This window comes from Nycticebus coucang, chromosome 18 (genome assembly GCF_027406575.1).
Source record: "Nycticebus coucang isolate mNycCou1 chromosome 18, mNycCou1.pri, whole genome shotgun sequence".
NCBI lineage: Eukaryota > Metazoa > Chordata > Mammalia > Primates > Lorisidae > Nycticebus > Nycticebus coucang.
This window is the reverse complement of record NC_069797.1, coordinates 57,059,912-57,083,094: the sequence shown is the minus strand read 5'-3', so window position 1 is coordinate 57,083,094 and position 23,183 is coordinate 57,059,912. Positions and strand designations below refer to the sequence as shown.

The following is a 23,183-nucleotide window of genomic DNA, read 5'->3' as shown; positions in this document are numbered from 1 at the left end:
ATAGTAGAAATAGGAAGACAAGAGTGTTGCCTCTGTCTGCCTGGATGGGACAGCAAAGGCACATTGAACTGGATGGCCTTGTAAGTCCTTTCCGATCTGAGATCCCAGGGGTCCCTCCAAAATGCTCTGGTTTCCAGATAAGCTCCCATACATGGCTTTTGCACAGAGTCCTAACTGAGTATAAGCTGGATGAAGCACAAATTTTTCTTCCTTTAGGAGAAAGAGGCACAAAAGTACCCCCAACTCTTGAGGACAGGGAACAGTTGTCACTCTAACCCAGTGAATAAGCCCTGTTGCTGGTGAGGTTGGTCACTTTGAAGCCAAACCATGAAGCTCCTACTTAACCAACCAGCATGATGTGTAAAGAGTCCTCACTTAGCAAGAAGCCAGAGTAAAACCTTTTACGAGGTAAAGGACTCATAGGAGGTGGCCAAATCACAAACGGTAAAATCAGTAAAGGAGGAATGCTTCGCGCCGTTGCCACACCCACAGTTAGGATATAAAGCCCAGAGAGGATTAGGGCTTATCCCAGAGAAAAGAAGTCAGGCTTTGAAACTGACCATCGGAACTCCTGTCCCTGCCTGCACCATGTCTCACTCCTGCGTGCTGCCCAGCCTCAGCTGCCGCACCAGCTGCTCCTCCCGGCCCTGCGTGCCCCCCAGCTGCCACAGCTGCACCCTGCCTGGGGCCTGCAACATCCCCGCCAACGTGGGCAACTGTAACTGGTTCTGCGAGGGCTCCTTCAATGGCAGCGAGAAGGAGACCATGCAGTTCCTGAATGACCGCCTGGCCAGCTACCTGGAGAAGGTGCGGCAGCTGGAGCGGGAGAACGCGGAGCTGGAGAGCCGCATCCAGGAGCGCTGCCAGGAGCAGGATCCCTTGGTGTGCGCCAACTACCAGTCCTACTTCCGCACCATTGAGGAGCTCCAGCAGAAGGTGAGCGGTGGGCACCCGCTCCCAGTTTGATGACCTGTTTCTCCCAATTTAGCTTACCAACTTCTGAATGCATCTAAGGCCGTTCACAGTGAATGTTATGATGAAGATAGAGAATTCATGGCTTACAAAGGACATCAAAGAGTCTTAGAAAATATATTTTGTAACTACAAGGGAAGGGTACAGGCTGGGGACTGAGTGAGGCATTAGACTAAAATCAGTCAGCTGTCTTTAGCTGCTTCTTACCCCAAGTCAGAATATCAGACTATAGTTCAATGATGATATTCTGGTTTTGTTTTCAGAATATTATGACACTTTGAAAACATAGTATGTACCTGAATTATTTTTCTGTGCTAGGGATTTCCTGAATGAATCTTCAAATACTCAAAGCCTTTCAAAACTGTAGCAAAAGACAGTGTTATGGCTAGGAAGCAGAGCCATTGACTCCAGAAATTAATTAGCAGGTACAGACACCTGCCATCCTCTGGAGCAGGTGTGGACACAGATGACGGTACAGGGCCATACAAGCAGGACAGTATGGGTGTAGGTAAAGAGCCCACGTGGGGGTGGGACTTCGCACCTGGGGTAGCTTAGGGAGGGCTTCTGAGAAGAGGCAATATTTGAGTGGGGTTTGAAAGATGAATGGGAGTTTGATAATCATACAAGCCCCTGATTCTGGGGAGAGATTTGGTTGTCCTCTGTTCTATAATTCTGGCAAAGTAGATGCCAGAAGGGGACCATGCTATTAAGAGTATCATTCATCCATTTAGCCACAGTTAGTGTGCATTTGGCCCGTGTTAGGTGGGGGATAAAGTAGGGAGGAAGATGATCTCTTTCCTTCAGGAGCTCACGGTCTAATAGGGGAGAGTGATGTGGAAACAATGACCACAAAAAGGTCATAGAAATGTTACTAGAAAAATGTAAACCACATGGGTCACACTGGAGTCCTGTTGTGTAATGGGAGATCCAAGGTACAAGGAGAGGCTTTGTACACAAGCATGGGCAAGGGCAATATGAGGGTAGTTTGTCTTGGTTTGCCTGGGATTTTCCTGGTTTTAGCATCCTGGGAACCCGTTTAGTCCTAAGCAAACTGAGACAGCTGGTCACCCTGCTTTGACCTGTAACTACCCAGTAAGCTCAGTTCCTGAGGGAAGCCAGAGGCTGACAAAAAAAAGTAGTGGTCATGACAAAGGGCACATTTCACCTCGACTGTTCTGGTTTTGCAATGATCGGTTCTGTGAATGAATCCTCCTTTTATCTCCAAACTGAAAATATGAAGGGACTCAAAGCTATTTGAAAGGAATATGGCTGAAAGAAAACAGCTTTTCATTTTAAAGCACGAGGCATTCCTTCTTGGGGTAACTCATTTCCCAACTCACCCTGTCTGCAGATCCTGTGTAGCAAGTCTGAGAACGCCAGGTTGTTGGTCCAGATTGACAATGCCAAGCTGGCTGCTGATGACTTCAGGACCAAGTAAGGTGTTTCTGATGATCGGCGACAGATTGAACTGTGAAGGGATGAACTTCCTATCCCAGAAGTGTGCAAGGAGAAGCTTCTGGGTCATACTGGAGGATTCTTGTATTGGGTTAGAGTTAGGTTAAAAGTCAGTCTCTCCTGACTGGGTGCCAAGATTCTGTACTTGAAGTTCGGTGGTAAAAAACCACCTACTCTTTCTCCTTTTCAACTTAATGTATGGACCAAGTTTAAAAGTAAATTTCATACTGGTTTCTTAGTCTACATAGGCTACTGTCAGCCCATGAAAACAAGTGATCAAAACACAAAAATAACAGTCAAAATCCTTTACGTTCAGGGAATCAATTAATAGTATTTTTAGGTACTTAATGCTTTGCATTTTTATGAGACTTTACTATTTACAATATAATTTTATCTATATTCATTTCTTCATTTTCAGCCCAACCCTGTGAAGTGTTAGTTTGTCTTCATTTTACAGATGAGGAAACGGAGGCTCAGAGAGATTAAGGAATCTGCCCACAGGCAGTTAGTGGCAAGGCCGGATCTAAATGACACTAACTTTTGCGCATCTCGGTGTGGTTGGAGATAGTCTGCAGCAGGCTTACCAGGTGTGCCACAAAAACACAGCACACATGGCAAGGCTCGATTGATAGCAGCTTATGAAAGGATTCTTAGAACAAAAGTAGTTAGCGTTGGATGAAACTATACATAGGCATCCCACTAATACTTTCTTTGTGGGTCTTGGAGAAAAAATAGACCTTCTCATTTAGCAGAGTGGTATAGTCTTTTGCTTTTAAAACACCTTTAAAAAATTCAAAATATAATGAATTTGACTACAGCTCAGTCAAGTAAAGCCCAGGAAACTGTCTTCTCCTTTGACCGCCTTCTTCTTTTGCCCTCTGGCTGTGTGCGTAGGTATCAGACGGAGCTGTCCCTGCGGCAGCTGGTGGAATCTGACATCAACAGCCTTCGCAGGATCCTGGATGAGCTGACCTTGTGCAGGTCTGATCTGGAGGCCCAGGTGGAATCCCTGAGGGAGGAGCTGCTCTGCCTCAAGCAGAACCATGAGCAGGTGAGAAGGTTCCATCCCTAACACCCCAGTGCTGAGGGCTCCATGTCTTCCCTGAGTAGGGAGGGTAAACACCTGCTCTCCAGTTCTCTATGGCTCACACAACCTTTTGCTGGTTACTCAAAACATACTTTGGGGCTTGCTGGGGAATGAGTTATAGCTCACCTCTTGTACACAAGGGAATGGGGTCAGCTGAGCTATTTCCAGGTGGGGCCGGATATGCATGGCTAAGAGGCCACACAAAGATGTTTAAAATATGTTTTACTGCTTGATAAGATCTACTATCTTCACCAAGACTAGGAGAAGAGAGCAAACAGCTTTATACTGTTTCATCTAGATAACCAAAGCCCAGGCTGGATAAATGTGAACTAGATGGATGGACTGATGGATGATGGACGAATGGATGGACAGATGGAAAAAAATGGGAGAAACCAAAGAATTCAAATAAAGAATGGTTGAATCAGTTCTTGTGGTTGAGTGCAATACTAGAAAATTGGACACGTGTTTCAAACATTAGTTGTTTTCATGAGGCGGAAAGAAGCTGTAATAGTCAGTATATGAAGGCAGGAGATGTGAAATGAATGAGGGGAGTTAAATGTGGTTTCTCTATAGTTAAGTAGCTGTGATTATAGACCAATTATCACGCCAAGCTTGTCACTGAACAAATGGGAAATCAGAAAGAAATGATAGAATCCTAGAGTGGGAAGAAATGGCAGCAACTTTTTAGTCAAGCAGCTCATTATGCAGATGAGGGCAGAGACCCAGAGGGGGTCCTGAACTTCCAGGGGTGACTTCAACTGGTTTTCCACTCATGTTTTCTAAATTCCAATGTGATCCTCTTTCTTCCCTCTACATTGTACTCTCACAAAGAGGTTACTCATAGACTTTTTTTCTGTGGGTCATTCTTTCCCCTTTCTCCATCAGGAAGTCAACACTCTGCGCTGCCAGCTTGGAGACCGCCTCAACGTGGAGGTGGACGCTGCCCCCACCGTGGACCTGAACCAGGTTCTAAATGAGACCAGGTGTCAGTACGAGGCCCTGGTGGACACCAACCGCAGGGAAGTGGAGGAATGGTTCACCAGGCAGGTGGGCATCTAAGCATGTGGCCACTTAGTTCCCCAGAACCTCCAGGACCCCTGAGGCAGGGTCTGATCCTGTCTCCTCCCCTTGGCTGTTTCAGACCGAGGAGCTAAACAAGCAGGTGGTGTCCAGCTCAGAGCAGCTGCAGTCCTGCCAGGCGGAGATCATCGAGCTGAGACGCACAGTCAACGCCCTGGAGATCGAGCTGCAGGCCCAGCACAACCTGGTGCGTGTGGCTCAGACCTGCTGGAGGTTGGGGAGGTGGGGTCACAAGGAGTTGGGTTCACGGGGATGCCCTCTGGGGCACACAATCTCCTTAGCTCTGGGATCTTGGGACTTCTTTGGAACTCCATGGAGAAACCCTTTACGGAGCAGCTCTCTGATGTTCTGTACTTGTCCCCCATCCATCCTCAGAGAAACTCCCTGGAAAACACGCTGACAGAAAGTGAGGCCCGCTACAGCTCCCAGCTGGCCCAGGTGCAGTGCATGGTGACCAACGTGGAGGCCCAGTTGGCGGAGATCCGCTGTGACCTGGAACGGCAGAACCAGGAGTACCAGGTGCTACTGGACGTGCGTGCCCGGCTGGAGTGTGAGATCGAGACGTACCGGGGCCTGCTGGAGACCGAGGACTGCAAGTGAGTACCTCGCAGGCACAGCCCCACTGGGCACATGCACAGTTCTACTAAAGGATAAAACAGAGACTCAGCAGAGCAATCATCAGATGCCAAGCTGTCTGTAAAGACCAGAATTTTATATTACAGCAGTGGGAAGGATGTTTGTCACTAAGGTTACCTGGGTTAAAGGTATTTTCTGTTCCAAAAAATAGTCATCAGATGAGACTGCTTCTCCCACTGATAGTTTTTTCCATGCAGATGGGCAAATGAAGCCGCCCCTGGTCAGGGCTGGCTGGGTACAGCAAAAGGGAAAACAAAACTGTAACCGTAACAGTCACAGGTTCTGCTTGTCTCTGTGTCTCCTTGGGTTGAGGCCCCTCCTTTAAAAATCATCCTTCTTGTGCTGACAACCTAATGATTCTGTGTTCCAGGCTTCCCTGCAACCCCTGTGCCACAACCAATGCATGTGACAAGCCTATCGGACCCTGCGTCACCAATCCCTGTGGGCCTCGTCCCCGCTGTGGGCCCTGTAACACCTTTGTGTGCTAGATACCTGTCAGCCGGCAGGAGGTCAGCACGGAGGCAGAAATACTGTCAGTGGACCCGCTCTGCTCTCTCATAGCCGTCACTGTGGATCCCACCCCAAGGCATCAATCCTGGTCTGGAAGGAGAATCGATGGCCAGCCTGGTGGCCTGGCTCTGAGCCCTGGCCCACCTGATCCTCTGCAGCCAAGGAGTCAGTCTGTGCTCTGATGGTCTGAGGGCTTTGAGCTATGAGGGTGTCACATGAGGTGTTTTGTGGGTCTCTCTGCGGCTGTTTCTTTTCTTGTAGTTCCCCAAATCTCCTAATAAACTTTCCTCTTGCAAAGAAGACATAATTCTCATTCATATTCATTCTTTTCAAAGTGTTCACTCTGTGTTTGCTTCTTATGAAGCCACTTGAAAGCCTGAGAGGACTTTATAGTTTTACCCGCTCCTAAAAGGTCGTCATCACCACTTATTAACTTTCATTAAGCACCGTGAGCCCCAGCTTCCACTCAGCTCAGCAGAAAACCAGCAGGATCTCTAGGGCAAGAGGTCTCACCTGAATATGATAAACACATTCATCATGGAACCTGCTCAGTAAAATGAAACGGTTAGCATTTCTAGAAAGTGCCACTTTTTCTTTTCCTAGTCCTTCCCAGAAAAGGACAGAAGATACTATTTACTGATCACCCACTAAGCACCAGGAACTGTGCTACTAATTTTTTCTCCTACATACGAAGTCTGGTAATTAAGCTTGTGAACTTGCCACCGTGCGCAGTACTGCCCAGCCTACTCAGCCTACTCATAACCGTTAGCTGTGGTGCACAGGCATGCTCCTGTTGACGTGTGGCGGTGTCTTGCTGAGTGGTGTTCATTATTGCTGCGTGTTTTTGTGTGAAGCACGACGACAGCTCTGATGGTCATTCCAGAAAAAGAGTTCCAAAGGGTTGTCTGAAGGGTGGGTGAGGCACTGGCACCCGTGCATAGCTTCCCCGGGGGAGTACTTTGAAGGTGACCATAGTCCTATTCAGGAGTGAGGTATGTAGCGCTTTCCTAGGATGAGTTCACGAACTTGTCAGATCTCCTTGTGAGGAAGGAGCAATGACAAGGCTGAACCCAGGCCTCACTCTGCATGTCAGTTACATATGAAGTGTGGCTGGGAGAGAATAAAACTTGGATGGCGCCTTTGGCTCAGTGAGTAGGGCGCCGGCCCCATATACCGAGGGTGGCGGGTTCAAACTCGGCCCAGGCTGAAGTGCAACCAAAAAATAGCCGGGCGTTGTGGCGGGCACCTGTAGTCCCAGCTACTCGGGAGGCGGAGGCAGGAGAATCGCGAAAGCCCAAGAGCTGGAGGTTGCTGTGAGCCGTGTGACGTCACGGCACTCTACCGAAGGCGGTAAAGTGAGACTCTGTCTCTACAAAACAAAAACAAAAACAAAAAACCAACTGATTCCAGACAAGCACCTGTGCCTTACACAACTTCCCTTGGAAACATGATGCAATTGGTGCTCAAAACATCCCTGAAACTCTCCTTTGGGAGATACTGAATAACTCACTCATAATAGTAAAAAAGGCTGTCTTCTACATTCAAGTAATGCCCAATAGATTTTTCAAGTGTTTCTCTTCTCATGTGATTTTTTTAACCACTGGAACTAAATTTGAATTTTGGAACCCTCCCTCCTTCGAAGTTATTTAGAACCAAACTAGGATATTAAGTGTCTGGTGTCTGTGAATGCTAAAGGTGACAGCTATGCTGGTGTCTTGTGCTGGCGTCTAGCCAAGGTCAATGGCTCCCACCACTGTGCGTGCTGTGGTCTATGTTTGATGAAGCCACGTCTGAGTCCCCAGATTGTTCCCAGATTGATCACTAGTTATGTCTTCCTGCCTGAGAAGAAGCTGATACTATCTCCCCTGCTATGATGAGGCCAACTCTGGTGTTAGTCGTTTGTTTTCGTTTTGCTAAAACACTCTACTCTGTTGCCCCAAGTAGAGTGCTATGGCCTCTTCATAGCTCATTGCAACCTCCAACTCCTGGGTTCAAGTGATCCTCCTGCCTCAGCCTCCTAAGTAGCTAGGACTACAGGTGTGCACCATGATGCTCTGCTAATTTGGTATATGGCATTGGTCTTAGATTCTTATGCTTTCATATTCTAATTCTTTTAACACCTACTCCTTTGTTGTTGCTGTCCTTGGAGCTCAGGGAAGACGATCTGAAGGACATTCCATGCTGTGCTCAGAATGTCCAAGACCCAGTCTGGGGACTCCAGCCTGAGTTAACTCCAGAGTGAGTTAATGCCCAGGAGCCATCTCAATACCTTGGGCATAGCCTATTCCATCTGTTCTTAGTACATGCTAGGACCCCTGTCCGCTGATAGTTACCACTTTTCTCAGAAGCAAGTGCTCCCCACCCCTGAAAATGCCCTGTTCTGTGCCTTGTGTGGGAGAGTTCAAATTTCTCAACAGCAAATACACTTCATTCTTATCATTCAATGTGTAACGTATTAAAGAAACTTGTCTCTAAGTTTGATGAAGCCACGTCAGTGGGAAAACTTGGTCCTTGGAAGGCTGTCCTTAGTTCTTTTCTGTGTCACTGTGCTTTCTTTGGTGGGGAAGAGAAAGGTGTGTCAGGGAAATCACTTTTCCTCAGGACAAAGCTAAATTGGTTGCTGAGAGACCTGGGTAGAGTTCAGCAATACTACTTAGCTCACATGCTTGGCAAGATACAACTGCTCTAAAGTGACACAATTATGATCTGTGATTGGCCACCTACTGTGACATGGCAATGAAACGTGGGCACAATAGTATCTTGTTTTGGTTTGCAGTTTTCTTATTTCTAGTAAAATTAAACACTTAAAAATGTATTTCTTGGTCATTCATGTTACTTTATGAATTCAATTCAATTCAATGACTAATCATTGAGTAGTTACAATGGTGCCTGCTGGGCAGAGTAGTGAACAAAACAAAGACCTGCTTATAAGGAGCTTACTTTCAACTGGGGGAAGTCAGGTGGGAAACAGAGGCAAACAAGCATGGCCATGTCAAATAAGAAGTGTTAAGAAAAAAAAAAAGCATGGAAAAGGGACAGAGAGTGATGGGAGGTGGGATCTTTTGAGTAGGGTGGTCAGGGCATTCTCTGTTATGAGGAATAATAAAGTTTAATCTATTTACATTTAATTTTATTAGTGACCTTTGAATTTATTTATAAAATCTTATCTTGTGCTTCCTACTAAGCATGATCTTTTTTCTCTTTGCTTATTGTTTCCTCATATACTGACATTGATTGCATGGATCTTTTTTTCTTTGTTCCCCCTTTTACTCCCTCTTCATTCTTTTTTTTTCTTTTCTTTTCCTTTTTTATTCTTTTTTTTAATTTTAATTTTTTATTGAATCATAGCTGTGTACAATAATGTAATCATGAGGTACAATGTGCTGGTTCCATATACAGTCTGAAATATTTTCACCGAACTGGTTAACATAGCCTTCATGGTATTTTCTTGATTATTGTGTTCAAACCCTTATACTCTACAGTTAGTAAACTTCACCTGCACCCTTCCAAGATGAACCCTAGGTGTGGACCCACCAATCACCCTCCTTCCACCCTTTCTCTCCTTCCCTTCCCCTCCCTTCCCCCTTCCCCATATTCTTGTACTGAGATTGTGTTATAGCCTTTGTATGAAAGTTATAAATGAGTTTCATATTAGGGCTGAGCACATTGGGTACTTTTTCTTCCATTCTTTGGATAACTTGCTAAGAAGAATATTTTCCAGCTCCATCCATGTAAACATGAAAGAGGTATAGTCGCCATCTTTCTTTACGGCTGCATAATATTCCATGGTGTACAAATACCACAATTTATTAATCCATTCATGAGTCAATGGGCACTTGGGTTTTTTCCATGACTTAGCAATTATGAATGCAATAAACATTCTGGTAAAAATATCTTTGTTATAATGTGATTTTTGGTCTTCTGGATGTATACCTAGTAGAGGAATTATAGGATTGAATGGCAGATCTATTTTTAGATCTCTAAGTGTTCTCCAAACATCTTTCCAAAAGGACCGTATTAGTGTGCATTCCCACCAGCAGTGCAGAAGTGTGCCCTTTTCTCCACATCAGTGCCAATATCTCTGGTTTTGGGATTTTGTGATGTGGGCTAATCTCATTGGAGTTAGATGATATCTAAAAGTAGTTTTGATTTGCATTTCTCTGATGGTGAAGGATGATGAGCATTTTTTCATGTGTCTGTAGGCCGTGCACCTGTCTTCTTCAGAGAAGTTTCTCTTCAAGTCCCTTGCCCAGCCTGCGATGGGATCACTTGTTCTTTTCTTGCTCATACGTTTGAGTTCACTGTCAATTCTGGTTATTAAACCTTAGTCGGAGACATATCTTGCAAATATCTTCTCCCATTCTGAGGCCTGTCTGCTTGCTCTACTTACTACGTTCTTGGCTGTGCAGAAACATTTTAGTTTCATCAGGTCCCAGTAGTGTATTTTTGATGCAGCTTCAATTGCCCAGGGTGGGGTGGGGGGGTCCTCCTCAAAAAGTATTCACCCAGGCCGATTCCTTCAAGAGTTTTGCCTGTGCTTTCTTCTAGCATTTTTATAGTTTTATGTCTTAGGTTTAAATCTTTAATCCAGTGAGAGTCTATCTTAGTTAAAGGTGAAAGGTGTGGGTCTAGTTCCAGTCTTCTACAGGTCACCAGCCAGTTCACCCAGCACCATTTGTTAAATAGGGAATCTTTTCCCCATTGAATATTTTTAATTGGCTTGTCAGAGATCAAATAACAATAAGTAGCTGGGTTCATTTCTTGGTTCCTGTTTATTCTTAACTTTAAATGTGCACACTTGATTTAATACTACTTAATTTAAACTAATTTCTTTCTTCTTACATAAAAGCAAAGACTTAAAAAAAATTTTTTTTAAGGCTTCTCCTCCTCCTCTTTTTCCTCTTCTTCCTATGTGAAAAACATTTTTTTTTTTGAGTTTTACTTTGTTTTTATGCCCCCAAATTTGGTCATTGTTATTATTCTTAGCTAGAATTACCTATATGTTTACCCATTCATTTGCTTACAATGCATCTTGTACTTTCTTCCTCTTTTCCAGTTTTGATTTTCTATTTCTGAAATATATAATTTGAAAGTTTTTATACAATCTTCTCTGGTTTGAATGTCAGCTCCAAAACTCATGTTAAAGTTTAATTGCTATTGTAGTAAGAGGTGGGACCATTGGGAGATGATTAGGCCATGAGGACTCTACCCCCATGAGTGGATTAAGTCCTTTTGTCATGTGAGTGGGTTAGTTGTTGTCAGAGGGGTTCTGCTACAAAAGTGAATTTTGCCCCATTGCCTCATCAGATGCTAGTGCTTAATACTGGACTTCCCAGCCTCTGGAACTGTGAGAAATAGATATCTTTTCATTATAAATCATGCACTCTGTACTGTTCTGTTGTAGCTACACAAAGCCTACTAAGACAGAATATATGAGTGATAAATTCTCTGTTATTGTCTAAAAATGTCTTTTCTTAGTGATCACTCTTAAATGACATTTTAGTTTGGTATAAAATTCTAGGTTGATAGCTTTTCTTTTAGCTTTTTGAAAATGTGGTACCATTAACTTTTGCATTCTGTTATTGATGCTGAAAACCCTGTTGCTAATCTGTGTTTCTGCTTTTGGTAATCCATTTTTAAAATTCTCTTTAATTGTTTCTAAGATCATCTCTTTGTCTTTATACTGTGCAGCTTTACTACATCATGCTAGGGTTGGTCTAGTTTGTTTTCCTTCTTAGGACTTATGTGCTTAAAATTTTAGTACCCATGGAATTTCTCAGCCATTATATATTTTTAGTATTACTTCTGACTATTTTATCCTTATCGATTTCTTTAAAAAATAGCTTTATTGATGTATAATTAATATATAATATGATATAAATAACCCACATACCATAAAATTTACCTATATGAAATATAAAATTAAATGAGTTTTGGTATATAAATAGTGATAACCATCACCACAATTTTAGAACATTTCCTCACCTCCAAAAGAAACCTTATACTCATTAGTTGTCACTTTTAATTCCCCCTAACTCTCTAGGCCTAGGCAAACCTCTGCATAGATTTACCTATTCTGGACATTTTATAAAAATGGAATCACATAATATGTGGTATTCTGTGACTGGCTTCTTTCACATAGCATAATGTCTCAAGTTTATCCATTTGGTAGAGTGTGTTATGGAGAGATAAGTGGATGACCCTAACCCAGGATCATGAAGAGTTTTTTTCCTGAATTTTCCATAAGTTTTATAGTGTTAGCTCTTACATTTAGGTTCTGCTCCATTTTTGAGTTATTTTTTATCTGTAGTATAAATAATAGTCCAATTTTATTCTTTTTGTGTGGATGTCCAGCTGTCCCAGCATCATTTACTGAAAAGTCTATTCTTTCCCCTATTAATTCTATTGGCAGCATGTTGAAAATTAACTGACCATAAATGTGAGGGTCTATTCCTGGACTACCAGTTTTATTCCATTGACCTACATGTCTATCCCTATCCCAATGTTTTTAATTGTAAACATTAAAACAATCTTCCTATGACAATGAGCATGATTTATTTTTCTAGTTCACCTTTTTACCAAGGGTGCAATATTTTGAAGGACTTGCATTTCTCAGTGGTTTTAGTTATAATTCTCTCATATAGACTCAAAGCCTTGTCCTCCTTCCTCCTTTCTTTGGTCTAATATATATTTTTCTAATTTGGGCTCTTTCACAAACTCTCTGTGTGAGTTTGGCCAAGTCACCTTCCTTTTTCAGTCGAAGCTATCCATTTGTAAAATGAGAGAGTTGGGTTAAATGACCAGTTAGGTCATCAGCAGCTCCCACATGTTATGATTGCAGGCTTCATCTGATTTAGCTACTATTTCCAGAAAAGAGAGTCATTCCATTATCCTTTGTCTTTATGCATGAAGTCTATATTAAGGATGTGGGTCAGGATGAGGTCATTTTAACACCCCATCCTGGACTGTGGGCCATCAGTCAAGGGCAGAATGTTGCATCAAGAGTTTCTTCTTGTTGTCTTTTCCTTCACAGAAGCTCAGACCACATGCCATCAATTCAAGAGCTACAAGCAGCTTGGTCTTCCTTCATCACATCTTAAAAACTCACCTTTGGAACTAGCAAAGTCAGCAGTGCTTACAAGGGTGTGAATGCCAATCATGATAAAGCTTTTATTTCTAGAATAATAAGCTCATATTCAGTTCAGTGACTATGTTGGGGGAGGAACCATATCATCTCCTTTTACAACTCGCTGCTTCATTAGAAGACTTGTCAGTAGTTCTTTTGGCAATTTTTAATGTAAATTTTATTTTGTTACTTGTGTGAGAGCAAAAGTATAGAGAAGAACAAAAAAGAGAATTCATAATTTTACCATTTAAAGATAACCAGTGTCATCAGGGTAGTATGGTGGTTGTGGTAGTATGGAAGATGAAATAAACATCTTCATTTAATAATAATTTAAATTTTGGATAAGGCATTAGCCTTCTAAAAATAATTTAATTTTTAATTTTTCTATGACAATATTTGTGGACCTTATTTTGGATAAATGTATTATCATCAAGACATCGTTGTTTGACAAATTGTTCTAAATTGCCCTAAACTGATGGGATATAATTCTATTTCTGATGGGATATATTTGTATCTAAATTACTCCAGAATGTTGGAATATAATTGTATCATCAACTTAGAAATAACAATTGAAATCAGAGAGGCAACAAGTAACCTCAGTACTGCCAAATTTTGTCTTTATGGGTAACGAAATTTTGTTTTCTTACTGCCTTTGGCTTCTGTACGCTGATCAGAGTGGTTGTGAAATTATTCAATGTTTCCATAGGATAGTAGTTGGGCTGGAATGCAGTGGGAATTGGCAGACTGGGATCCAAACTAAGTGATACCAAGCAAGCCAGTTCTCTATCCCAAGCTTCAGCTTCCCCGTTTGTAAAATGAAGGAGCTAGATGAGATGACCATTAAGATCCCCAATATCTCTCTCATTCCTAAGATTTTCTTTCTCTCATTTGACCACTTTGATATTTGGGATCTATATTAGAAGGTAGGAGATAGTAAAGGAAGAGCTGAGTGCAAAGTCCTCTGGTTTTTGATCTGTACGTATAGCTGAGAGGCTTGGAATGTGCTGGGGAGCACCCAGCTCAGTTCTCTGCTTTGTCCTCTGCTAGGACGGAATGAGCCCCTCCCTTCCCTGGGCAGTATGTGCCTTCTAGGCACATGATTAATTTTTTCCTCATTGTCCCTCTTTAGGATATCCAATTGGGGTCAAAACAGAAGACCAAACAGAAGTGGTGTCATATGCATGGGCAGTCCATTACCTATGCTTCTTGGATAATTGTTCCTATATCACAAACTATTGTGAATCATCAAGTTCAAACAAGCTTAGCATCTCTGAACTGCTTGTAGTACACTCCAATTATCGTATGAAAGTCTGTCCTGGTCCAAAGCTCACAAGCTCTGTAATCAGGCGCACACATGCACTGTGCTACGACTTCTCCAGGTAATGAACAGCTCGGCTCCATGTGTTTGAAGTCTCAGTTTATCTAAGTCCAACCTGAGAGTTACTTTAAGAACGTGCATAAAGCAGGCACGCCTGTATCATCCTGGAAGGGTCCTGGCAACTTTCTGGCCACTGTCGCCAGGACCCTCTCCATGGTCCTGATTGCATGTGGCCCCTTTGCTGTCCTTTGCTTCCTCTTGGAAGTGCTTTCCTTCCACCCTTCTGTGATGCCACAGACTAGTTCTCTTCATCTTTTTCTCACTGTTTCTCCATTTATACCTGATTCTTCTTCCTTCTCCTGATCTCCATTTGGGAAATCCTCTTGAGTCTGGTCTCAGTCTGTAATCGTTCTTCTCTTTGAGCTCCCTTCCTTGGCTTGTTTCTCTAACTCTTGCACTTGTCCTGAAAACTCATCTGCCATTTATCATCCCTGCCATAAATTCTACTCTTTCCTGGAGTGGAATTTATGTGTAATACATTCTAGTGTAATGACCAGTGTAATAACCTCCTTGGTGGTCTTTCTGCCTCAAACCTTTCCTTCATTTTTCCAAAACAGATAAATGTTTGCTAAAACATTTCTTAAAATAGTTTTTGTCACTTCATATACAGGCTCAAAAGTTTACACTACTCTTTTGAGGGAAGCCCAAGCTCTTAGGTACTGAGATCTCTGCCTAGGACCAGGACTGTTTGCACAGCTTTATTTTCTACCACTTCACCTTATAATGCTCTCTTCCCAGATGCCTACACTTACCCAGACCCCGCAGCCACAACTTGGGCTTTCCTATCCTGTTCTTAGGTGCACAATACCCTTCACTCCCACCTGTGCTTCCTGCTCCCCTTCTCTGCTTCCTGGACGCCTTCCCACCATAGCATAAATCTATTCTGTGAATCTCCAGTCCTGGAGGCACTCTCTCTCCCCTGAGTGTAAGCTACCAACTTGCCACTTGTTACTTCCTGCCTCAGAATATTATTCCTGGTCATCCCATCACCACTCAACACATAACCATTCAACACTGCCCGCTGTGTACCAGGTGCCCAGATCTGGAGAATCAGAGTCAAATTAGACCCTGATCTTGGCTTCAGAGAACTCAAATAGAGAGTAGGTAAGCACCTAAGTCATGACCATGCCACGCTCAAAAGAAAATAAGAGCTCAGAGAGAAGGAAGGGTGACCTTCCCTGAAAAAGTTTGGAAAGGAGGTAGGCCATTTATATTTAAGCAGCATGTGGTGGAAAGAACAGAGATCCAAGTCAGAGTTTTGACTGATAAAGCTTATTATCCCTTACCCTCTATGCCTCAGTTTGCCTGTCTGTAGAATGGGAATTATATCATTGACCTTGAAGGGTGTGGTGAAGAGTGAATAAGATTATGTTTGTCACAAGTGTCTGGCAACCAGGACAGGGTCTTCTGACCACAACACTGGTCCTTCCTTTCTCTCCTCACAGTGTCCAGTTCACTGCCCTGGACAAGCCACAACCCTGGTGGATATCTATTATTTTGTTGATTGACATTACCTTGGATATGAGGGAGGTGCACCCCATTGGAAGGAAGGCCACCAGGAACCAGGTTGTTTTAACTGTTCTGGAAAGGATCTATTCCTTTTTCTGAGAACCGTAAATTTGGAATTGGCTTTGGGAAATCTGATGTAGCAAAAGATACATGGGTAAGAGCAGTGTGTCCCCATTTTATCAAGGATTGCCAGAGGCTCCCCAAGGGGTTGGGGCCCTCCAGCCAGGAGGCAGAGCAGCAACTCTGTCCCTTGGCCTGCCACGCCCCATTAACAAGGCCAGGGCTTTCATGAGTCCAGCTCTTTGAAGTCACACGGTGAAGCTCTTAGGTCATGACACGCAGCAGGGAAGGAGTCCTGACTTAGCGAGAACCCCTCTTTTATGAGGGGAGGGACTCTTCTGAGGAGACACATTACAAATGAAGGGGAAGGGCTTTGGTAATCAAAAAATGAGCAAAAAAAAAAGGAGGGGGTTGCCTCACTTGTCCACACCCTCTGCAGGGGGGTATAAATGCTCACCAGAGGCCGGACACCCACAGCTCTGCGGCTTGGAGAACCTGACTCTGTCTTCAGCCCGGCACTCACTCGCTCCCAGGACCATGTCTCACTCCTGCGTGCTGCCCAGCCTCAGCTGCCGCACCAGCTGCTCCTCCCGGCCCTGCGTGCCCCCCAGCTGCCACAGCTGCACCCTGCCCGGGGCCTGCAACATCCCCGCCAACGTGGGCAACTGTAACTGGTTCTGCGAGGGCTCCTTCAATGGCAGCGAGAAGGAGACCATGCAGTTCCTGAACGACCGCCTGGCCAGCTACCTGGAGAAGGTGCGGCAGCTGGAGCGGGAGAACGCGGAGCTGGAGAGCCGCATCCAGGAGCGCTGCCAGGAGCAGGATCCCCTGGTGTGCGCCAACTACCAGTCCTACTTCCGCACCATCGAGGAGCTCCAGCAGAAGGTGAGCGGTGGGCACCCTGCTGCCTTTAGCAGGGACAGAGTGTGCGCTCTTGCTGGGACTGGAAGGACCAAGTCTGACCTTTCCATTTTATTTTCTCTAGGGCCCATCTAATTTCAGACTTGGGACTGTTAGGCGTGAGTATTTGCATAGTGTCAGCTTAGGTGGAGGTAGCCGCATTTTGCATAAATAAGCTGTAATTAAAAGCTGCCTCTGAAAGCTTCCATGCATTTGTGGAGCTCTGGAATTATTACCCTGAGGTGAGAGAAAAAGACTGAGCTCCAGAAGGAAGCTGAGGAAATAAGACCTATTGTTTAAGAACAGGCCCATTCTCTCTCTCTCTTCTGAGCATTTGGCTGCTCTGGCTTCCAGCTGCCTTCCTCTTCTGGGGAACTTCATTATCCTGACATCACTGTGCTGATCATCACGCCTCTGGGATTCTGTTGCAGTGTTAGGGCTGAAAATATTTGACTAAAACGAGAAAGATTGAACTCTACCTAGAAAGATAAAGCACCAAGCCATGTGGGGTAACTAGGACAGTGTGGCGCTTCCCTGACCCCGTCCTCTGCAGTTCTTAGTTTACGTATGTATTTTCCCCACTCATTTCATACCTCAGATCCTAGAACCATGCCAGGCACCTAGCAGGTGTTTTTCATAAATCTTTATTATTATGGGTATTATCAGATTCTCAGTATTGCTTGCTAGGAAAGAAACAAGATGATCTACTCATACTTTTCTTGCATATTTTCGTTCCTTTTTTCCAATTTAATTTCTCAAGTATTCACCGAGCACCTATTATACTGTTGTCTATTGCACACAGACGGCATTTAATAGCCTTACGTAAGTTACGTGGATTTCTCATCCTGATCCTACCAAACAAGCACATTAGTAGGGATTGTTTGTTGGTGAAAGATAACCCAGTAGTCCTTGCTCATTGGAGAATGTTTTGGGTCTTCTAGATCCTGTGCAGCAAGTCGGAGAACGCCAGGCTGGTGGTACAGATTGACAATGCCAAGCTGGCTTCAGACGACTTCAGGACCAAGTGAGTGAGCAAGGGGGGCATTGTGCCCTCTCCTCTCTCCTTCTCCTTGAGCCGACTGTCAATCCTGACACACAATGACCGAGTTTTCCCAAGTCGCTTTCCCCGAGCCCCACGGAGCCGCTGTACGTCTGCTCTCAGGGCTCCCTTCTCCAGGCCTCAGACCTCTTCTCCTTCTGCTTCTCCTCTGTAAAGTGACGTCCCCCAGTCACACTGTGAGTCAATGTGGATGTCCTGGCCCTTGATGTCTTTCCGTACACAGAGCTAATCACGAGGTTATGGGAAGTGTATTCATTTCAGAAATCTCACAGTTTAAGGGCTTTTAGCCTCTACATCCACTGGCTCTTAAAAAAAAAAATTACCAGTTAGTTTTCCTCCAGGAGCTACTACTCGATGTTGAAAACCTAAACAAATGAGATGGCTATAAAACCTACAAACCCTAATTCCCAGTGTTGATAAACCAAAACCAAAGTTGAGTCAAGGCCAGGCCTGTTCCTGCCTAGCTTGTCCCTGATCCTGCTGTGATCACAGGTACCAGACGGAGCTGTCTCTGAGGCAGCTGGTGGAGTCGGACATCAACGGCCTTCGCAGGATCCTGGACGAGCTGACCCTGTGCAGGTCTGACCTAGAGGCCCAGGTGGAGTCCCTGAGGGAGGAGCTGCTCTGCCTCAAGCAGAACCACGAGCAGGTGAAGTTCCCCAAGGAGCAGCAGGCTCAGACTTGTCAGGGCCTGTTTCCCGACCTCCCTGGAGACTGGACAGGCTGTCAGTGGACGTTCCATTAGGCAAGGAGGCTGTGCTGCAAACAGAAAGGGATCCGAGAGAATGAATAATTTAAAATTCAGTGGTGGGAGATGAGGATCTTTCTGCCAGAAGTAGCAATGAGAGTGAAGGAAGCTGGCAAGCCCAGTAATGAGGGAAGGTCAGCGCCAAGGCAGCGGCCACAGCCCCTTCCGTGGCCAGGTCAGAGCACTGGCTGTAGAGATCTTTAAAATCCCAGTTCTCCCAATTGTAACTGGAGAGAGCAGGAGGGCCGAGGGCCCCACAGGAGGGCTGTGCAGTGAGCAGTTCTCCTCACTCCCCTCCAGAACTCTTTCTGTTAATTAGTGTTGCTCGGAAGCAACACTGGGCAAAATGCTCACCATCCCGGCTCAGTCAGCTGCAGGGGAGGAAGGCAGGTATTTATACAAACTTCCAAACCCAATGGTGACAATTAACATTAACTGAGTGCTCATTAGGTACCAAACATTATGCTAAGTCATTTAGAACTCCAGAGGCAGTTCTCAAGTTAGGATGAAGAAATTGAGGCTGTAGGGAGCTACTAAGCAGCTTGGCGCGGATAGCACAGTGGTTACAGTGCCAGCCACATACACCAAGGGTGGCGGGTTTGAATCCCGCCTGGGGCCAGCTAAACAACTACAACAAAAAAATAGTCAGGCGTTGTGGCAGGCACCTGTAGTCTCAGCTACTTGGGAGGCTGAGGCAAGAGAATCGCGTAAAGCCCAAGAGTTTGAGGATGCTGTGAGCTGTGACGCCACGGCACTCTACTGAGGATGACATAATGAGACTCTGTCTCAAAAAAAAAGAAGTTACAAAGTGAGTGGCAGAGATGAAACCCCACTCCACTTTGTCTAACATCCACCTAAGCCAACTACCAAGCTGTGCTTAGCAGTGACGTGAATAGATGCTGTTTCCATCAGTGAAACAGCATCTGTTCACACTGGTGGAATCAGCAGGTCATCAGTTAAGCCTGTTCTACCCCAGGATGGCAGATTTTGGAGTAAGCGTTCTTTATTTCTTTCTTAGCCAGACTTTGTCCTTTTCCTTACCCATGCTTGAGAATTAAACACAAGAGCTATTGAACTGGCATCTGGTGACCAGAATTTGCACTGTAGTCACCACGCCTCAGCTCTAACGTGAAGCCACTGCCTGTCTCTAAATGAGGAGCGGTACACGGAATATGGAGAACAGAGAGGTCACAGATATGAAAGCACTTTGTAAAGTGGAATACATGGATTCATCACTGAACGTAGAACCTGACTAATGAGAGCTTCAGAGGAAATGAGCTTGTTGAAAGCTTAAGAATAAGCAGAAGTTGAACTGCATTCTCTTAAGGAGAGCAGCAGCATCCTTTGTGAAATTGTAAATGTTGCCCTTTCTCCATCAGGAAGTCAACACTCTGCGCTGCCAGCTTGGAGACCGCCTCAATGTGGAGGTGGACGCTGCCCCTACCGTGGACCTGAACCGGGTTCTAAATGAGACCAGGTGTCAGTATGAGGCCCTGGTGGACACCAACCGCAGGGAAGTGGAGGAATGGTTCACCAGGCAGGTGGGCATCTAAGCATGCGGCCACTCAGGCCCCCAAACTCCCCAGAATCCCCAAAGCAGGACCTTATCCTGTTTCCTCCTCTTGGATTTTTCAGACTGAGGAGCTGAACAAGCAGGTGGTGTCCAGCTCAGAGCAGCTGCAGTCCTGCCAGGCGGAGATCATCGAGCTGAGACGCACAGTCAATGCCCTGGAGATTGAGCTGCAGGCCCAGCACAACCTGGTGCGTGTGGCTCAGACCTGCTGGAGAGCAGGGGGAGGTCGGGAAGGTGGGGTCACGGGATGTCCTCTGGGGCACACAGTCACCTTAGCTCTGGGATCTTGGGACTTCTTTGGAACCCATGGAGAAACCCCTTTAAGGAGCAGCTCTCTGATGTTCTGTACTTGTCCCCCATCCGTCCTCAGAGAAACTCCCTGGAAAACACACTGACAGAAAGTGAGGCCCGCTACAGCTCCCAGCTGGCCCAGGTGCAGTGCATGGTGACCAACGTGGAGGCCCAGTTGGCGGAGATCCGCTGTGACCTGGAGCGGCAGAACCAGGAGTACCAGGTGCTGCTGGACGTGCGTGCCCGGCTGGAGTGTGAGATTGAGACGTACCGGGGCCTACTGGAGACCGAGGACTGCAAGTGAGTGGGGGGCACATGAGGTTGTTGTGGGGATGAACAGTTTTCTTGATGGAAATGAATTTATAGTTCCAAGCTTTTTGTTGGAGACAGGCAAGAATGAAACTCTTACACAGGATACTTTTAGTGTCTCTCTAGCTTGTCAGCTAATTTTACTCTAACATGCTGCTGTGATTTTCTGTCCACAGGCTCCCTTGCAACCCCTGCGCCACAACTAATGCGTGCGACAAGCCCATTGGACCCTGTGTCTCCAATCCCTGTGCCCCACGTGTCCGCTGTGGGCCCTGCAACACCTTTGTGTGCTAGAGGCCCCACTGCCAGGAAGAGGAGAAGGGCATCTCTCATTCTCCAACTCAACTTCATCCTGACCTCTCCAACAGGGACCCCTCTTTGGACAGAGGCAGAAACGTTTCTTGCAGCTCCAGCTTCCAGAGGTCAGCTCTCACTTTCCCCTGTACTCTGAGCACGATTTTTCACCTAAGAGACTGCAAAATAAGCCTTTTGAGTCACACAGAGAAACCTACAACAGGATCCAGTAACATCTATTATCATGAAAACACACTGGTGTAACATGTTATGCTTTAACAAAAGTGATTCAAAAATAATTACATGAAGTGTGGTGGAGCTGAAGGGGGGGGGCTACGAAATGGAACAAATTGGAATAAATCTCCATTGTCAATCTTTTAGTCTTTGGAGATACAGTATGCTAACTTCCTAATAAACTCTTATGCTGGCACAAAAATCATAATTGTCTCACTCATTAATTCCCAAACTGGGTGTCTTGTAAAAATAAAAGTTATCAGTGTTTTCCCATCAGATGGGGCAATTATTCACTCCAATATATGGTCTGTGGCTTCCTCAAAGGAAAAGGCACACCAGCCACCAGCTATTGGTGTGGATTTCATGTTTGGGAAGAAGGTGGTGGGGAAGAGAATGCCAAAGCCACATAGGCCCTTCTAGAGCAGTGTTTTTCAACCTTTTTTTCCCATCTCATGGCACACTTGAACCTATAGTTAAACATCATGGCTTAAATTATGTTGATAAAAAAAAAAGAGTAAAAAAGAATATACTTACTTACTGTGCTTTGAACTTCTTTTGAAAATAATTTAATTAATGATCTTTAAAAATGTTTGTGGCACACTTAAGATCCTCTCATGGCACACTGGTTGAAAAGCACTGGTCTGGACATACAGGAGCTATTCATTTTGAAACATGAAGTTCAGTGATGTGTAAATATTTGGATTGAAGAGAAAACTGCATTAGGTGAAGTAAATCTATCTATCTTAATGGGTATATGTAATATATACTGTATACGAGGTCTGGAAATTGCATTCACAAACTCATCCTAGGAAAGTGCTAATATATTATGCACCTCATTGCTGAATATGACTATGGTCACCTTCAAAGTACTCCCCTTGGGAACTGTGCACAGATGCCAGCGCCTAGTCCACCCATCAAAGCAATTTTGGAGCTCTTTTTCTGGAATGGCCATCTGAACTGCTGTCATATATGCTTTGAACGGTGTATTAGGGGCTGGTGTCAAGGCACAGCTTCCCAAGGAGAGCACTTAAAAGGTGACTATAGTCATATTCAGTAATGAGGCCTATTAGCACTTTTCCTAGGCTGAGTTCATGAACTTAATTGTCACAGCTCATACACACACACACACACACACAAACACACGCGTGCGCGCGCGTGCATCTCATATACCCAGATATGCACCCACACACTGAGCACGTGGACAGTAGGAGACAGGCCCGCGCAACATGCTCATAGCTGTCTTCCCTCCCCAGCTGTCCCTAGGCAAGGCATTCCCTTGCATCAAGGCTCTCCCATGATGTTGAGCTTCTAAAAGTCTCTGATCACTCACTATCCTAATTGTCTTCAGGAGCAGAATGTCATAGAATGGAAGACACGTGGTTCTGAAGATCTGCAAGTCTGTGCCCCTTGTGAGCAGGGGCTGACTGTCTGAAATACCAATTGAAGACCACACATGCAAAGCCCTTCTTTATTTGAGCTTTGCAGAGAAGAAACAGTAGTAGAAATAAATAAGGGGAATATGAGACAGATTCAATAAATCAATGTGGAAAGCCACGTTATTATTAATAATGAGTAGATAAATAAATGGGTTTGGAACACTCTCTTGTATTTCAGCAATAACACAGACGCAGAAAAAGAAAAAAGTAAGAACTCTTAAAGGTAAGTGTCTGTTATTCAACCCTGAGCTCTTCCAGGTTTAAACTTCATTTCTTCCTTCTGAGGGGTCCCAGGTCACCCGTGAGGTCGTCAGTTCCTAGAGCCAGGCCTGCTCCTACAACAGTGATCTCAGGGCAGAGGCCTACGTAGCAAGGGATCCAGAGCTGAGCACAATCTCCTGACCCCTGCCCTGCCCATGTGAACTGCACAATGATGGTGCTGGGCAGCAGTCTTATCCATGCGGGCACAGGGTGGGGTGTAGTGATGTTGTGGAAGAATTATGGGGTATTTGAAGGGAAAATTTC

General features: G+C 44.9%; 2 protein-coding genes across 2 annotated transcripts; both read left to right on the top strand.

Moving 5' to 3' along the window:
* The first annotated feature begins 562 nt into the window (after positions 1-562).
* Positions 563-6,034, top strand: LOC128570512 (keratin, type I cuticular Ha3-I-like). Its single transcript, XM_053569736.1, has 7 exons — positions 563-936; positions 2,324-2,406; positions 3,322-3,478; positions 4,400-4,561; positions 4,656-4,781; positions 4,970-5,190; positions 5,601-6,034. The coding sequence occupies exons 1-7, from the start codon at positions 589-591 to the stop codon at positions 5,716-5,718; spliced, it is 1,215 nt and encodes a 404-aa protein (XP_053425711.1). The 5' UTR covers positions 563-588; the 3' UTR covers positions 5,719-6,034.
* A 10,299-nt stretch (positions 6,035-16,333) lies between these two features.
* Positions 16,334-21,007, top strand: LOC128570509 (keratin, type I cuticular Ha3-I). Its single transcript, XM_053569734.1, has 7 exons — positions 16,334-16,698; positions 17,655-17,737; positions 18,266-18,422; positions 19,901-20,062; positions 20,157-20,282; positions 20,465-20,685; positions 20,871-21,007. Exons 1-7 carry the CDS (start codon positions 16,351-16,353, stop codon positions 20,986-20,988), a joined length of 1,215 nt encoding a protein of 404 aa, XP_053425709.1. The 5' UTR covers positions 16,334-16,350; the 3' UTR covers positions 20,989-21,007.
* The last annotated feature ends 2,176 nt before the right edge of the window (positions 21,008-23,183 follow it).